At 41.3% G+C, this 18,975-nt stretch overlaps 1 protein-coding gene across 1 annotated transcript; it reads right to left on the minus strand.

Moving 5' to 3' along the window:
- Positions 1-5,026: 5,026 nt before the first annotated feature.
- LOC125297694 lies at positions 5,027-7,005 on the minus strand. The gene is made up of 2 exons (XM_048248145.1): positions 6,835-7,005; positions 5,027-6,057 (listed from the first exon to the last, which is right to left on the minus strand). The coding sequence occupies exons 1-2, from the start codon at positions 7,003-7,005 to the stop codon at positions 5,449-5,451; spliced, it is 780 nt and encodes a 259-aa protein (XP_048104102.1). The 3' UTR covers positions 5,027-5,448.
- Between the last annotated feature and the right edge of the window lie 11,970 nt (positions 7,006-18,975).

The following is an 18,975-nucleotide window of genomic DNA, read 5'->3' on the forward strand; positions in this document are numbered from 1 at the left end:
AAATAAAGCTTTAAGTATCTCCCTTGTCATGCCCTTTTCCTCAAGTATAGATACAGTCGGTTAAGACGTTCGGAAAGGTTACCGCCCCCCACGAGGGGGAAATCATGCTAACCTCACACAATGGAAGTCAATGGGCGAACTAGCTAACAGTTAGACTTTATACATTCGTTTTACATTCAGGTGGAGTTCAGTTTGATTCTGAACACAATAATTTGAAGGAATTGTGTTTACTTAACTGCCCAGTGTATGCTAACAACTTAATTCACCCTCGATTGCCCCATGTTGACGGCACATTTCTCTGGAAGCTATATTCAATGGTAGCATCATTAGGTTGCTAACTGGTTAACTTTATATTGTCAGTGTAACATAACCAACTGGTACACATTACTTGTTAAAACTATTCCCACGGCCATTGTAGGGAATGTGCATTCATGTGAGAATAAATTCAGATGCAACTTACGAGTATGTGATGTTAAGGCAAAAGGGTTAGCTTGCTAAACCGAGCTACACAGTCCGGCCATAGAAAGCAGTTCTACAATGAGTACACTCGAGACAGTTCTGGCCGTTTAACTGGAATTAGCAAAATGAGGGAACTTAATGTTACCCTTAACCTCCTTGACACACAGATAACTGACACACATGTTACCCCGCTGCTCATCCAGCTACACTGGCTACCTATGGCCGCCCGCATCAAATTCAAGTCTCTAACGCTTGCCTACAAAGTAGTCTCCGGTTCTGCTCCCACCTACCAGAACACCTACTCTCATAGCAACACTTACAACAAGTCTTACTGATCCTAGCACTCACCAGCCGTTTTAAACTGACAAGTAACTGTTAAAAACAGCACTCACCGACGCACTTATTCTTACTGTACTCTAATGTTTTTTTTTAAACTGTCCTAAAATTGTGAGAATTGTTCTAAAAACTTACTGTTTACCATGTTGTTAGTCGCTTTGGTTAAAAAGCGTCAGCCAAATGTAATGTAATGTAATGTAATGTAATGTAATGTAATGTAATATCTCTCAGTTGAAACGTGTTTGTGCCGTTTAGTGATGTTTGCTAAAAGATTTAATATTTTTATAGGTGCTTTGTGTACTCAAGCCGGTGCACCTCCATTAGATTACATGCAATCGAAACGAATGTTTTCCCCCTCGGGGGCTTTTCAGCCACGGTAACCACGGCAACTGGGGGCGGTAACCACGATCATGACTAGTTGCCGGACTGTATGTATAGAGTGTCCCAGTGACGCCACTTCCGATAGACTTCATGGGTCCTTTCGGCAAAGATTGTTTCGGCTCGGAAAAAATGCATGGGTGTCTATGAGAGAAAAGTTGCTATTTTCTGGTCCCAGTCGTTTCATGTCCCTGATAGCAAATATGTTGTTTGTAAATTAAAATGATGTTTTTTCATGCAAAACGTTTGACCGTTTGTTGTGCTGTTGTTCAGATAAAAGCTGCAGCGAAAACAAACATGAAAAAGACTACGTCGCGTTGTTGACGTCGCATGGTCACTCGTTCTTGCATTGATAAATTTAACAAGATGCCGGTGTGTTTTGTCCCTCAATGTGCCCATTCCAGCAGGAATGGTTGTTCCTTCTTCCGTTTTTCCAGGAAATGCAAGGACCAAGACTCTCTGGCTAAAACGGATCAGGTAAGATATATGTTTTGAGCGAATTTATAAAATATAATATAGCTGCTGGTCAGCTAGCGGCTAACAATGGGAGTAGCTGCTAAGCTAACTTTAACATTACATTACAAGTTTAGCCTTCATTCTCATCGTTTCAGTACATCCATATCCTTACTACACAGTTGGAAGAAAAAGAGTGAACGTTCTGCTATTGTGTGGATTTCTGCATGGTGTGATGATCCAGGTGTTTTATGCACGATTGCTCAATTTGACACGTTAGCATGAAAGAGTACAGGAGTACTGTCCCGCTCAAATTGAAGACCTTCAAGTCTGTGCTCCTAGTAGCAATCAGATATTCACTAGTCATATTTTTATGACCAGGTGATCGGAGAAAACCACACAATTCTAAAGTTCCCCTGTTTCAACTGACTGTAAAGGCAATGATTTCAGAGAAGAGATGAATGTAGTGATAAAAGTTTGTGAGAAAGTAATGATAACATATGTATCCCCTTAATCCATTCCTGTAATTTTACACAATGTATATACAAAAAAATAAAATCAAAATCAGACAGATCAGGGAGAGTTTGAAGTCAAAAGGGACTGGCAGCCAGCCTTGCAAGAAATTCTTCTAGACTGTCAGTTAAGTAAGGCCAATGACACAAATTATTTCTGTTAGTGATTTACTATATAAACGAGTGTGAATCAGTCTACAAAGAATGAACCAAGAAAATGGATTTACTCTTTCCTTTAACTAATGTTATCCTTTGATCCCCTTCTCTTTTCTCAGGAACATTGGAACCCCCCACCCTGGACTGATGTACACAGGATTTTTCAGGTTACGTGTTCTATTAATTCAATCAGCAGTTCTTTTTTCTTAAATATAATTCACCACCCCATGTCTAGAACATTTCACACAATAGGAGAGCTGTGTGGTGGTTCCTAGTGCATAATGATGTGTGATTTTTTTTATTACAGTTTTTCATGCATATTATTATTTAACCATCAATCACACCAACAATGCATCAGTGTAGCTTTCAAATTGAGTGTTTTAAGTGTGGTTTGACCATTTTTTTTAATCAAGGTTTGTTTTCTATATTCTCATATCCTCAGCACCATCGTACCCTCTTCCAGTGTCCTGCTTGCAAATCAGCTCCTTGGATTTGTACACCATTTCAAATAAATTAAGTTTACTGTAATGATCTCCAGCTGTCTTTCTTTGAATAATATTAACTGGAGGCGGTAAAAATGTATATAGAAAAACAAACAGACTTTTAACAGAGCACACATGTATTTATTACCAATGCGCAAAATAACAAGTAATTTACATTGCATTACTATTTTCAAATTATGATTTAATAGGATGAATAGGATACATTACAGCATTGGTTCTCAAACTGGGGTCCGCAGCATGTGGTCATCATACTTAAGATGAGTGTAGAGCCCAAACGCATTGTGCTCATTTTGCCAAATTGTTGTCGTCATTGTGGCAAATAAAAGCAATGATAGGAGACATCTTCTGGCACACCACTGGAAGGCACGATGATGCAACTCACGGTGAGGATGATATATTCGCCGTCCTGGCACTAGTCTAGAGGGGAAAGAAAAACTATACACACACATAAGGCTCTACAAACATGATAACAGCATTAATGAATAGTTGCCTATGGCATACTCAAGGAAACATGAATAAAAATATGATTGAACTGTGGTCTTTGCTGTTTATGGCAACTAAAAGCAATGAATAGGATACATCTTCTGGCACACCACTGGAAGGTACCATGACGCAACTCATGGTGAGGATGATATATTCGCTGTCCTGGCACAAGTCTAAAGGGGAAAGCAAAACTACAAACACACACACACATAAGGTTCTAAAATCGGACTGACACCACTCAGTAAACATGATAACACAGTGTTAGTGAATAGTTGCCTATGGCATACTCAAAGAAACATGAATAAAGATCTGATTGAACTGTGGTCTTTGCTGTTTATGGCAACTAGAAGCAATGAATAGGATACATCTTCTGGCACACCACTGGAAGGCACCATGACGCAACTCATGGTGAGGATGATATATCCACCGTCCTGGCACGAGTCTAAAGGGGAAAGCAAAACTATACGCACACATAAGGCTCTACAAACATGATATAACACAGCGTTAATGAATAGTTGCCTATGGCATACTCAAAGAAACATGAATAAAGATCTGATTGAACTAGGATCTTTGCTGTTTATTTAAAAGAGAGAACAAAAACAGTAAACAACACAGACAAGTACAACATAGGACAAACAACAGTGACACTGACAAACACTAGAAATGACCAGTAATGTTTTTACCCATTTTGTTTTGTAGACGAGCTGACAGGGAGCCAAATACCAACGACAGGGTGTGTGGTTGCCATTTTCCAGATGGAAGGGATGATGGCCCAAGTGTCTTCCAGTGGTCAAAGGCTACTACCCCCAGCCAGCCGACCCAGTCATCCCCTGAAGACCATACCTACAGTATTGCAAGGTGGTAGTGGATCCTGACCAGGGACTCACTGAAGGAGTGATGGAGCCAGAGGACGGTGTGGCCCAAGACTCGATGATGGAAGTCGAGATGGAACTGGATCCTGACGAGATTGTGGCCCAAAACTCCAAGCCGGTCCCATCTTCCTTATCAAGGCCACCCATCTACCATCCAGCAGGCCTTTCGGATGAGGTCATCCGAATGGAGACTGGCCTACCTGACAAGGCCATGTTTGGGTGGTGGGTCTGGTGGAGAGATTTGAGGGTTCCATCGTTTATGCAGCAGGTTGGACGGGGGAAAGTATTACCATAGAGTGCCAGGTCTTCATGGCACTGATGAAGCTACGCCAGAACTACACCAACCTGCACCTGGCACAGCTGTTCTGCTGCAGTGGTACCACAGTGGCGAATGTGGTGAAGACAATGATACATCTGCTCCACCAGGTGCTTTTCGGGAAAATGATGGCAACTGTGCCCAGTCTGCAGAAGAACAGGGAGAGTATGCCGGCTTCATTTATACCCTCAGCCAGCAACTGCAGAATGATTATAGACTGCACAGACATCAAGGTTGTCGCTCCCAAAGAGATGGACAGGGCCAAGCTGATGTACTCAGCGTACAGGGGGATGCACTCTTGCAAAGTGTTGATCGGCGTTGCCCCTAATGGCGTGATTACATACTGTAGTCCGCTGTTTCTGGGATCTACCTCAGATAAGGCCATTACAGCCCAGTGTGGCCTACTGGAGCACCTGGAGGCAGGTGACATGATCATGGCAGACAAAGGCTTTTTAATATCTGACCTCTTGCCAGAAGGTGTCTCTGTCAATATCCCGCCTTTTCTTAACAGGGGAAAATTCTCTGAGGCGAGGTGAGGGCAACCGGGGAAGTGGCGCTGAACCGAATTCATGTGGAAAGGGCCAACGCACGGATAAAGGATTTCCGAATCCTTAATAAGATCCCCACCCACCTACGAGGCTGTGCCACTGTGCTGATCCAGCTGTGCTGCTCCTTGGTGAACCTGCAACATCCATTAATTAGAGAAACCAGCAGCTCTCTTTCTGCTTGCAGCAGCTCTCACGCCCCCCCCCCTTCCGTGAGGATGGAGAGTGGTTTGAATAAATGGTTTGAATAAATCCAGTTACTACCAATAAATCCACACTTTACCTGAAAATTGTGTCTGTGTCTGTCTGTCCAGGTTGGGGGGTTTAGATGTAGATTTAAAAGAGAGAAGGGGATCAAAGCAGAACATTATTAATTTAAAGAAAAGTAAATCATTACATCATAACAGAAACCATGCGTTATTGGCCCTTAGAGCATTAATCAGTGCAGAGGAATTTCAGGAATTTCTGTCCCTCAAGCAGCCTCTTCAGTAGGGATGGTACGGGAGAAGCAGACCGCCGAGACAGAACTGCTCCAAAGTTGCTTGCCGTCAACCGCCCCTGCCTGTGCCGCTGCCATTCGGGATTGTTTCGTTGTCCCACGGTGGCAGTTTGGATGGCCAGACATTGCTCCTCAGTGAGCTCTAGTGCTGCCAGGACTCTCTCCATTCCCTGACCCTTGAACTCCCTCACCAGCTGAGCTACAGTGGGAAGAGCCTGCTGCTGGGGCCGGGGCTCTGGTTCTGGTGACAACAGCCATGTCATCCCACACTGCACCCCACAAAGTGCTGACCGTAACCAGTCCACGTCTTCCTCAGTGATGTCTCTGGCAAGAGGGTTGTATGTCTCATCCTCCTGGGGATACAGCTCAGACAGTGGCAGCGTCCGAGGTTTCACCACAGCCTTCTTCCACTGACACTCCACATCGGTGCCGCTCAGTTCACGCATTGCAAAAATGCAAAGCGTTGCAGCATGGCTGCATTTAAAATCCCCCACTGGGCATTCACATGAGGACCTCAAAATGCTGCCATCGTCTCGCAGGGTGATCTGTTAAAACAACAAGAAGTGGGTAGACGTATTGATTAACTAAGTGGATTACAACAAGCAACTTGTGTATAAAAATGAAATGTGTTCTTTGTAACAGGCTGTCAGACTGCTCAATGAACAACCTGCCTCCCCCCCTACACACACATACTTCCAACCCCCCTTATTTACATTACTCTACCATAACCACCATTAATAAATTCAAAGTGGACTGCATTGCTGCACTGTACAATACTTACCATCTATTGCAGATGCACTAGCACTGTTGCAGTTTGTGTGATGTTATTTATATTATTTATTCTTATTTATTTTCATTAGGTTATCTGGATTTATTTTTATATTGGGTAGGATATACTTGAATGCCAGTGGTGATGGTGATGCTCCAAACAAATTTCGTTGTTAACTGTGTTCAACATTGACAATACATATCTCAATCTGAATATGGGTTTGGATATAGCTAACAGTAGCTCACCACCTGCTTAAGAGTAGCTCGCCAAAGGGCCAAAGGAAATGTAAATCTCTTTATGAAACCAAATTCAAACAACCTGCCCTGCCTGGTATTACTGATTCTTGTATGTAAGACTGCATCAATAATACTGATAGTAAATAGAGTAGCTCTCTACCACGTTGATTTTGTAGTAGCTGTCAGAGGAGAAAAGGTTGAAGACCCCTGAAGGTTTACTCTGGTTTAACGTTCTCTGTGGGAGCTTCTTTTGGCTAGCTGCTAGCTTTATTTCGACGCTAGCTAACAGGCTAGTTAGCTAATGGAGTTCTACTCACCGAAGCCTTGTAACTCCGATCCCTGCGGCTGGCGTGGACAACACCAACAATCTCTCCGTTGGCATAAGAGAACCTCTCCACATGTCCCGATTTATAGTGGTTTTCTCCCCAATCTATGCTCTTTTCCTGCCCTTGGAAAAAGGTGGTGAAGTGGAGAAGAGAAATCGCCATGTCTACCCAGAGTGTCTGTGCCAGTAGTGACGTATTTAATTCGCGTCCAGAGCAGCGAAGAACTCATAGATATATATACTGACTAGATGTCGCCTTCTGCTTCTCAGCATGCGTCAACACCGCCGCCATCTTGGAGCGGGGATCTGAAGCTCTAAACTAGTTCTCCCGTATTGTCAGTGTTACCTATTTAGCGATGCTTGGCCATCCCCAGCGATAGAAAACCTTTTTAGCGATTAGCGGCAAATTTGGGAACTTCTCACAATTATGGCAAACTCGGTTTCATTGTTGAAACGTCAGAAAATCACCTTTCTCATGGCTTTTTCATTTGTGAATTAAGCTACATCTCGTTCGCCCAAAGCATTGACCCATGATTTTAAAAGTAACGACTGGCCTATGTAGTAGCAGACCATGTTAAAGCACAGAAGTAAATGTTCTACAGATCTACAGCAACTTCTGGTGAGATTACAACTTACATGAGTCAACGAGACGAGAGGTATGTGGCCTCAACCAGAGCCTGTCTACGGAGATCCTGTGTACTTTCATTGTAACAAACCTGGTTGCAGTTCACTCATTGTTCCTCTAGGGGCCGCCGATAGCTAGTGCAGAATGAATGGGAGTCTATGGGGCTAGACGGGTAAAATGTATCTTTATTATCGTCAAAAGCTTAGTTTTCTCTAGACTGGACCATAAACACATGCCTGTCAGTTGGAACAACCCAAAAAACTAGATAGTTGCTTGAGATTTTGACGATTTATGGTGATTTTATTTTTGTTAGATCTTTGCCTAGATTGACGCTAATGCATTATAGAGGAGTGGATCACCGCGGCAAGATGGCGTCTCGATTGGCGCATTCGTTCCAATGAACAGCAGTAGTCAAGGCGACATCTAGTCAGTATATATATCTATGCGAAGAACTGTAGTTCACAAAGCTGCCCCGCACAAAACCTGCCACCATCAAACTTATACGCTATGAATCGTGGTTTTCTTCGTATGAAAAATTATATTTAAAATTGACACACATCATATGTCACATTCATTATACAATTCAAACGGGACCAGAAAATAGTTATAATATCGCCATAGAAATGCATGGCAAAGCGAACTCATTTTGAGGTCCCTTGTAGCGGAAGTAAAACGGAAGTCACTGGGACACTCTATACAGTCGGTTAAGACGTTCGGAAAGGTTACCGCCCCCAGAGAATGTCTAATAAGGGGAGAACCGCCACTCTCGGGAAACTTCCGGTTTCTGAACTGGTTGCAGTTCCTATTCTGGTTCCACATGAGGGCGCTCACGAATAAGTGCAGAATTAATGGAGGTCTATGGAGCTGTAGCCTACCCCTCAAATCCACTTTTCTCGGGATATAATTTTTTGCCCATAAATTTGAATGTTGCATGCGAAAGAGGGGACAGAGAAAATACAAACCGCTGAGTATTATATTTTTTGAGTCATTTATTTGTTCTAAAAAGCCTTTCAAATGCGTCAATGACGTCATTCATTAGCAGAAAGATAGTGTGTTGTGGGCAACAACGACCCAACCTGTAAGAAATCGAAAGGACGTAAGTACTCGTTCATTCAACTTTTGACCTATAATCCATAGTGAGCTTGCAGAAACCACAATCAAATCTTTGATTTTTCAACGACAACCTGGTGAAAGAGACAAATTTAGCCGTCAAGCTCCATAGACCCCCATTGTTTTTGCACTTATTCGTGATCGCCCCTAGCGGAACTGCAACAGATTGCAGGTACAATGGAGTTAATAGGGAGTGATCCGGCTCTCCGTAAACGGGCTCTGCCGCCCCCCATGAGGGGGAAAGCATGCTAACATCACACAATGGAAGTCAATGGGCGAACTCACTAGACTTTATACATTCATTTTACATTCAGGTGGAGTTCTGCTTGTTTCCGAACACAATAAGTTAAAGAAATTGTGTTTACTTAACTGCCCAGTGTATGCTAACAACCTAATTCACCCTTGATTGCCCAGTGTTGACGACAACTTTCTCTGGAAGCTATATACAGGGTTCCTACACATTTTCCATTTCAAAATTCCATACTTTTTCCATACTCAAATTTCTAAACTTCTCGGTAGATTTTTCTGACCATATTCTCGACATTGCGGCCACATCTGGTTTGGGATAACTCGGTGAAAACAAAGGTATGGACTTGAATTAAAAAATGACACTTAATATTCGTCCATTTAGCTGGGTCATTTTTAGTTGTATCTTAGTTGTACCATAGCTGTATCCTGACGATGGGGACTGACAGTTAAACTACACAACAGTAGGAATGGTTCATTATGACCTGAGTGAAGTGATTAGTACTGCAAATGCAATAGTCTGGAAACACAAATATTTTTCCATACCCTTGTGTCTTTTTTCCATACTTATCCAGACCTGGAAATTACTAAAATCAAATTCCATACTTTTCCAGGTTTTCCATACTGCGTAGGAACCCTGTGTATACGATGGTAGCATCATTAGGTTGCTAACTGGCTAACTTTATATCGTCAGTATAACATAACCAACTGGTACACATTACTTGTTAAAACTATTCCCACAGACATTGTAGGGAATGTGCATTCATGTGAGAATAAATTAAGATGCAACTTATGAGTATGTGGTGTTACGGCCACAGTCCGGCCATTGAAAGCAGTTCTACAATGAGTACACTCGAAACAGTTCTGGCCGTTTAACTGGAATTAGCAAAATGAGGGAACTTAAAGGAATTATCCGGAGTAAAATGCACTTTAGATCGATTTACGGATGATTGGGAGTACATACGTTGAGTTGACATCCAAATCATGTCATTCGGATGTGTTTTGAGAAAGTTCGATGTTACCGTTTTTAGTCAAAGCTCGTTAGCGTGGAAGTGACTAGGGCATGTCATTTCGCCGCTACAAAATGCTATTTTTATACCTCTTCTACAGTTCCAAACAACATTGCACTTACGTGGTAGTGAGTAGAGGGTCCCTAAAGCCAAACCGAAGTATCCCGAGGTCTTTATGTGGTCGGATAGAGAGTCCAGAATGAATTTCATCAAGCCAGTACCTTTCCGGAAATGTTGCCATCTTTGCTGCCATCTTTTTTTTTTTAAACGGCGACGAAATTTCCAGAGCACACTTGGCACTCCTACGGACTTTTCCCTTAAGATGGCAGCAAAGATGGCAACATTTCAAAGGGGATGAAATGGACAACATGTAGGCCTACTTTCAGAATATATAGATATTTATACCAAATTCCTTTGTGGGTACCAGACTATACTAATTCTGTACCGAGTCACAACAGAATGTGTAAATTAGTATGTGACTCGTACATATATGGCCTGGTACCTACAAGCGAACTTAGTATGCCTATAAACATCTATGTAGGCTATCCTATTCTGAAAGTACATAATATAAAAGTCTATATTACCCCCCTTTTAAATATGCACAACTTATTGTTTTCTTAGTCACACAATTTTAAGTTCAATAGTAGGCTAGGCTATGTGTTTATATAGTATATTTAGTATTTAGTTTTTATTTTCTTATCTTCTACTGTCTCTATTGTACAGTGGAGTTTTGCTATATGTATATACTTATATTTACCCTTTCTGCTGTAAGTGCATGTTGTGTGTGATGTCTGTATGCTACTGAGACCTTGAATTTCCCCTTGGGGATCAATAAATTATCTATCTATCTATCTAATGACAGGCCAATATGACTCGGTACAGAGTTAGTATGGGCTGATACCTATAAAGGCGAATTTGGTATCTATGTACAGAACAGGCCAACAGTTTGGACACACCTTCTGATTTCAATGTGTTTTCTTTATTTTCATGACTATTTACATTGTAGATTCTCACTGAAGGCATCAAAACTATGAATGAATACAAAGTTATTTGGCCCACAGATGAATATATGTCAAGTTATGGCTTGCTGAATATGGTATTAAATAAAAAAAGTCACTTTGAAGAAACTAGAATATCAGACGTATGTTTTCATACTTTTTTGTTAAGTACATAATTCCACATGTGTTCATTAATAGTTTTGATGAATCTATAATGTAAATAGTCATGAAAATAAAGGAAATACATTGAATGAGAAGGTGTGTCCAAACTTTTGGCCTGTACTATATTCTATGTATATTCTGAAAGTACTGTACTGTAAAGTACTGTATAAGGAGGCCATTTTACCCCCTACGTTTGAACAAAGTGTTATTTGATAATAGTGTTATTTTAGGTCATGTTCATGAAAAAGGTAATCCTTCCACAATTATATTCATGCATAGTATAATGGTATACTACATTAACTTTATTAAATTATTATTCCTTATTTTCTATGTTTGTTTTTGTTCTTCTCTCTGTTAATAGTCATCAGGAGATGGAGACATTTGTGAAAGGTTAAATAAAAATCGCTATTAGTAGGACGCAAAGCAGACTATTGAAAGAAGGGGGCACCAAGGCCACCGTGGCCTGTAAACCTCTGATTTTCAAAGGGGCATGATGGTCAACGCAGGAGGCAACGACGGCCATGGTCGTCGTGAAATTCCTACCCTGGTCGCGTACTGTCGAGAATAGGCTTTTTCGACTTGATGCAGATCTGCTCAGATCTGACTTGATGTGATGCATGCTGGGTTGAACACAGTGCATACTGGGATGGACGCAATGCATACTGGTTAGAAATCTGGTTAGAAATCCTGTCCAATTTCTGTCACCATGTCACACGACCTTAAAATATCATGGGAGCCTTTCCACAGTCTGCACAACGGAGACCCGCCCTCATAACGTGATAGGGCGGTTTGGGAGGAATCTCTTCATGTCGATTTTGACAGGTTACTCATGCTGCTTCCATATGTTGAATTTCCCCTTGGGGATCAATAAAGTATCTATTTATCTATATGCTGGAAAATGCGAAAATGAACCAAAATCTAAGGGACACCTTCTTATATGTGATTTCTGCAACAATTGTAGGCTAGTTTGGATATTCTGTTATTTTGTTATTTGTTGCTGTTGGTTAAATAGATAGACACAGGGAAAACACTTGATATTGAATTTATGTGCTACAATGCAGGCCTGTTAACTGTATGACAACAGTGGTTTATTTAAACTACATCATAAGAATTTACTTTGTCAGTCATCATGCTCATTTTAATGAGTAAGAATGAAGGTTATGCTGTATTTATTGCAAACAAAATTCCGCAATATCTCCCGCGAGTCACGTCAGGCAGAGTGTAGCTGGTCTGTCCGGGATGAGCTGCCGTCTGTTGTAGATCCTCCCGGCTAGCCTCTGAAGATCACGTTGACGTAGAAAGCCAGACAAAGTTACTATTCCAGAGCCTGTTTACAGAGAGCCGGATCACTCCCTATTAACTCCATTTTACCTGCAATCTGTTGCAGTTCCGCTAGGGGCGATCACGAATAAGTGCAAAAAACAATGGGTGTCTATGGAGCTAGACAGCTTAATTTGCAGAGGTGGAAAAAGTACGAAAATATTGTACTCAAGTAAAAGTACCAATACCTTGATGAAATACAAGTTAAAATACCGATCTGAAAATGTACTCAAGTAAAAGTAAAAAGTAGTTCATTTAAAATGTACTTTTAGTAAAAGTTACTTAGTTACTTTTTTTTTGGGGGTACCAGAACAACCAGTTTTACCAAAGACTTTCTAATGAGGAGATACAGCGCTCAAAAAATCCTCCATAGTAATGCATGGGGTTAGTTTGTAACGCCAATATGGCAGTTGTCTACACATCATATGTCTACACATATCACAACCCTTCGGCGGCAAAACGTTGACATGTGAATACATTGAGCCAATCATGTGGTGTGTTGTAAAATACATTGAGCCAATCATGTGGTGTGCTGTGAAGACATCGTGCCAATCATCTGTTGTGATCTCGCTGCTGGAGCAAGATTGGTGTGTCGGAAGCCCACGCGACACGATTTCTACTGAAATAGATGCACGATAAGTGCCCAAAAAAGTGTTGCAATATGGGCCGAAAGTGGAGGTACTTGACTGAAAAAGGACGTTGAGAAATGGAGATCTATGTGAAAAATCACCAGAGTTCTCCTTTAAGTTTGAGCAGTAATTGATTTTCAAAGTTAGTTGCACTCATCCTTGGGTCGCTTTGCAGTGAACAGTAATCCAGCACAACTGAAAAGCCCCTCACAGGCAGCTGAGGCAGGCAGGCCAATATTGAGTTGCAGAGAGTTTTTATATTTGGAAACGAGCAGAAGGTTCAGCAGATTAAAGGGCATCGCACTGGGGAAAGTGAGAAGTATAGGGGCCCCGAATGGAGGAGAGGGCCCGTGAAAAAGGGAATACAGGGGGGGCACAACATTTTCACCAGGCATTAGTAATAACTCAGGTAATCCACACATACAAAAATCCGAACAACTCCATAAGTAGAGTCATGTAATGAAGTGGAATAACACAGGGGAAAAGTATTGAACACGCTAAGAAAAAGCACTAAGGCAAGGAAAGGGAAGGAACGAGCTGGAATCTGTATAGAGAGTAGTTATCCTTTCTATCTGTGCAAATTAATATAAGCTTGGTTAGTAGCCTACATATCGATGGGCTATAAAAAGGTTTTTCATTACCAAGGTGTCACACAAGAAACATTTCATGATGGATAAAAGCAAAAAGCTCTCCCAAGACCTTTGCAACCTTATTGTTGCAAAACATATCAATGAAACTGGTTACAGATGCATTTCAAAACATCAGAATCTTCCAGTAAGCAGCATGGGAGCCATTATCTGCAAGTGGAAGAAACATCACTGCATCATCAACCAGCCATGCACAGGATCTCCTCGTAATATTTCTGACCAGGGAGTCAGAAGGATAGTCAATTCCAAGAGGCAAGGACCACTCGGAGAAAGCTCCAGAAAGACTTGAAGGCAGCCAATTCAATTAAATAGTTCTGGAAGTAACTAAAGATCAGGATTCACAAGAGGGAACCCTGGAATCTGTTTAGAACAATGGGCCAAAATCAGACCTGATACTGCGACCAATAAGTTTTGTCATACAGGAAATGTCTTGAAGCTGTCTTTACAAACAAAGGCTTTCCCACAAAGTATTGAAGAAATTTCAGTAGGCACGTTCAATACTTTTTTCCTGTGTCATTCCACTTTAATACACAAAACTCTTATGTTTGGATTTTTTATATGTGTGTTAATATAATGTGTGGGGAAAATTTCGAATAGACTCACTGGAAGTTTAGGCTAATTACTGAAAAAAAAAAAAAGAGTGTTCAATACTTATTTCCACCATATATTTATTTTACTTGAATATTTTAACTTCCAAATTAAATGTCAAAAATGAATGTCAGACGAAATTTAAAGTTTGACTGACTTGATTTTGTATACAAATCATAGTGAAAACTGTGTAAGGTCACTCTCACTCTCCCTTGCTAAAGAGCTAATGGTTTAGTCCGCCTGCACGATTCATAAGGTAGTCTAGGCCTATCTTTTGTTTATTTAGTTGAGCATCGCTAGTAGTGGACCGCTAATTGTTTCGCTGCTAGTGCAATGTCTTTCTCCAAGAAAGCCAAGTCAGGTTACTAAAAACAAAGGCCAAAACAGGAAAAAGAGAGACATCAAAATGAGGGGAAACAACTGCTAATAAACTTCTTTCCAAAGAAAGGAGAGCACAAACGTCAAAACACGAAATCCCATGGTGTTTGCTTAAATATCTCCGCAATCATTAGTGCTAAAACAAACTGAGACAACCGATTGGAATAGCGGAAAATACACTTTCATAGGTTAGGCTACACTTTCAGATGCAATCTGATGCATTTCGTGATCCAGTCTCCATCACTTTCAGAAAGACTGCATGGCGCCAGCTTGATTCATGTCCTGTTGTAGGCTACATGCTGATCATTAGCACTAGTGGATTTTTTTCTCTCCCTTTCCGTTTTCGTTTCGTTTCCTTTTTTTTTTTACTCAAGTAACGGATGGGATTTTTGATGTAGCGAAGTACAATACTTCACTCAAAATGTAATCAAGTAAAATTTAAAATACCGATTTTATAAACTACTTAAAAATACAAAATACACAGAAAAACTACTCAATACAGTAACGTGAGTAAATGTATTTCGTTACTTTCCACCTCTGTTAATTTGTCTCTTTCACCTGGTTGTCGTTGAAAAATTGAAGATTTGATTGTGGTTTCTGCAAGCTCAATATGGATTATAGGTCAAAAGTTGAATGAACGAGTATTTATGTTATTTTGATTTCTTACAGGTTGGGTCGTTGTTGCCCACAACACACTATCTTTCTGCTAATGAATGACGTCATTGACACATTTGAAAGGCTTTTTAGAATAAATAAGTGACTCAAAGAATATAATACTCAGCGTGTGTATTTTCTCTGCCCCCTCTTTTGAATGCAACATTCAAATTTCTGTTCAAAAGATTATATTCCAAGAAAAGTGGATTTTGAGGGGTACAGCTCCATAGATCTCCATTCATTCTGCACTTATTTGTGAGCACCCTCACGTAGAACCAGAACAGGAACTGCAACAAGTTCAGAAACCGGAAGTTTCCAGAGAGTGGCGGTTCTCCCCTTATTAGACATTCTCTGCCTATTCTCTGGTACCCTTGGCCAGAGCCCGTCTATGGAGAGCCTTGGCACTTCCTATTAAAGGGGTTGGAAATAGGACCTCAGGATTTTGGAAATATGACCTCATTTCCAGGTTAGCAAGTACATATAAGTATAAGTTTAAGTATATATACTCTTTTGATCCCATGAGGGAAATTTGGTCTCTGCATTTATCCCAATCCGTGAATTAGTGAAACACACTCAGCACACAGTGAAGTGAATCACACACTAATCCCGGCGCAGTGAGCTTCCTGCAAGAACAGCAGCGCTCGGGGAGCAGTGAGGGGTTAGGTGCCTTGCTCAAGGGCACTTCAGCTGTGCCTACTGGTCGGGGTTTGAACCGGCAACCCTCCGGTTACAAGTCCGAAGCGCTAACCAATAGGCCACGGCTGCCCTGATATGCCCCGCCCTGAAGTGAGATATTTATCAGTGGAGACTGTTTTCAACACATTTCATCCAGTCCTTAGACCCCGTTTACACGAAGGGAAAACGCAGATATTTCCCTGCGGTTTGGCCTCTCGTTTACACCAAAACCCCGTTTTTATCACAGAAAACGATTATTTCTAAAACCTCCGGCCAAAGTGGAGATTTCTGATAACGCCGGTTATGTGCTGCCATGTCAACAGGGATAAACGGCGTTTTAGCTTCTTAAACGTCACATTATGCGCCAGAAAATCCTTAACGTCATGTGAGCGCCTGATGTTTACAGTTTCTTTGGCTACTGATCAGGATTATCATGGATGCTGTTAAGATGCTACTAATTTTTACTTTTGTGCAAACGCTTCTGGCCTGTTTGCATTTGCAACAACTGCTCTACATGGAGGAGCAGAGGCTTAAGGATCGCACGGAGGTCAGCATTTTACTGCTCGTGTTAGTCGTTGGTGTCGATTCTGAGGATTTTGATTGGCCAGCATGGCTTTATTCTTTTCCTACACTGCCACCCATAGGTTTGGCATAGTTATTATGGCTTCGACAGCGTATTTATGCGGGTTGATGTAAATGACAAGTTTTTTGAAAACAATGTTGTGTGCACGATGTTATTATTGAAAACGGAGGGGGGAAAATATTCGTTTCTCTAAATACCCGGCTATGTGTAAATGTGGCCTTAGTTGCAGAGTTTGCATGAACTAGGCTTACACACGTCAGCGGTATGTGTTAGCCTACCACTAAAACAGTCTTACCCACTCCCAAGGCAAATAAATTATAACGCCAGACTATCGATGTAAATGTCTGAGTTGATTAATAATGTTAGAAATTAAACTAACCTTGCATAGGCTGCGGCAGACTGATATTACCTAGACTACCAAGGAAGCCGTTTTCCATGACAATCACACAAATAATATATTTACCTGCCGTTGTCACTCATTGTTACACAAACAAAGTAGCCTACATTGCACAAATTGCACAAAATAATCAACAACTATGGCCACGTTAGATAGCATGTTTCTGACTTTGGAGATGATGACGACGAGGAATTTGTGTTTACTAACGAATCATACTTGTATGAGCCGGAATACACGGACGAAGAACTGAGAGAGAGGGCAGAAAGGGAGAGAATGTCTGTAGAGACGGTCCCCGCTGGAGCTGTAGTAACGTTAGAAAACCAGGACAGAACATAACTGGAGCTGGACACTAGTTTTCAAGATCTAGATGTGTCTGGCCATAGCGCTTCCCGAGACAGACCAATCTGATTGTGTATTGAGACATATTTGTCATTAACGTTCCTCTTGTGATTTATCCAAATGTAAATATGCTATTGTATTTATGTAGAGGAATGTGTGACCCTTTCTGAGGATTTGAACTTCCTGGCAGCAAAGTTCCTCCCCATCACAACTATCAGCCAGGCCTGTCTGGAGGAGGGTGATGGGTTTACATGAGGCCATAGCAAAGACTGAAAACTGCAGGTACTTGTGTTTGTGTACATAGTCATCATTTGACTAGAAAGGCTTAGATTTGACCGTTTATTACAGTAGACTAGGTTGAATATCAGATAATGTGACACCCCTGGGCATTTTTGAGTAAAGTTGGCAAACAGACTTTTCATGGGGTATTTTTTCTGCAGAATCCATTTTTGCTGTTTGTCAAGCTGTATCTTTTATGTGAAACTCAGTAGAGCGCAAACCCCAATATGACCTCAGAAATGTCAGGTTATGTGGCAATTAAGAAACTTGTATGTGACCATGATAATTGCATTCTCATTGTTGTCATGGAAATCAACCTGGTCTACAATGCCTCCACCAAACTTTAACGTTTACTATACATTTGCAGGAAGACACTGGGACACCTCCTGACCACCATGGAGGCCAACTGGGACAATTATGACCTGGCCACTCATGACCTTGGTCCACAAATCTTGAAGGGCACCTTTGCCCTGATCGACACCTGTCTGGCTAAAAAAGAAAATCGAAATTTTGGAGACCCAGAAATAAAGTGAGATATTGATTGTACACATTTATAATTATTTTTATGTTCATCGTTATACTGCATTGATGTGCTGCATATTCTCTCTTATTCTCCATTGAGACACACACACACACACACACTTCACAGGGCCTTAAAAAACATCTGTATGGTATATTAACGTAAATTAATTTATTGTGTGGCCCCCCATGAACGGAATTCCACAAAACTTGGCGTGCATACAGAGGGTGTCATAATGATCCTACACTTCTAATTTTGTGCAGTTTTGACTATGTTAGGTCACAGATACCTTCAATTACACCACCTCATTTTTACTTTTTTGTGTTTAACTAGGTGGCGCTATACATGAAATGAGTGGTTATGGAATGGGTTGACATGGCCCCTTGAGATCAACATCCAAAAAAAAAATGGTCCTCCTAAACCCTACGGTTTTCGAGATATTCACAGAAAACTGTGTATGTTTAGTGTCAAGGCTGTATGTGGTTTTCTCATTGTAAATAGCATGTTATTATGCTTGTAATGGCATACTGCATTGATGCATATTCTCTCTTATTCTCCATTGAGACACACAATCAACCTCCAACCTTAGCACTGTTCATCCAATAAAATCAGTCCTTTGAGTGGAGTCTGTTGTGTATCCTTGTTCTTCTTTTTAGTTGGAAGTTCTCGTGCTTTGTTCTTTTCATTCGTGGCCTATATGCATCTAAAGCCACATTTTTCTTTTTTTTGGACACACTGGTGAAGTTACTGAAAGCCAGCTTGTGTGCTCTTTGTACAGTGTTATTCAGGTCATGGCTTGGCTAGAAACAATCTGAATTGCACCACTCTAGTAGTGCAATTCAGGCAGCCGTGGCCTACTGGTTAGCACTTCGGACCTGTAACCGGAGGGTTGCCGGTTCGAACCCCGACCAGTAGGCACGGCTGAAGTGCCCTTGAGCAAGGCACCTAACCCCTCACTGCTCCCCGAGCGCCG

This window comes from Alosa alosa, chromosome 7 (assembly GCF_017589495.1).
Source record: "Alosa alosa isolate M-15738 ecotype Scorff River chromosome 7, AALO_Geno_1.1, whole genome shotgun sequence".
Lineage (NCBI taxonomy): Eukaryota > Metazoa > Chordata > Actinopteri > Clupeiformes > Clupeidae > Alosa > Alosa alosa.

What these genes read in the sequence shown, in the direction of transcription:
- LOC125297694 (XM_048248145.1), bottom strand. Translation starts at nt 7,005, where the DNA reads ATGGCGATTTCTCTTCTCCACTTCACCACCTTTTTCCAAGGGCAGGAA. An exon ending in ATCGGAGTTACAAGGCTTCG is followed by an intron (nt 6,058 to 6,834) that starts GTGAGTAGAACT and finishes TTGTTTTAACAG; the next exon opens with ATCACCCTGCGAGACGATGG.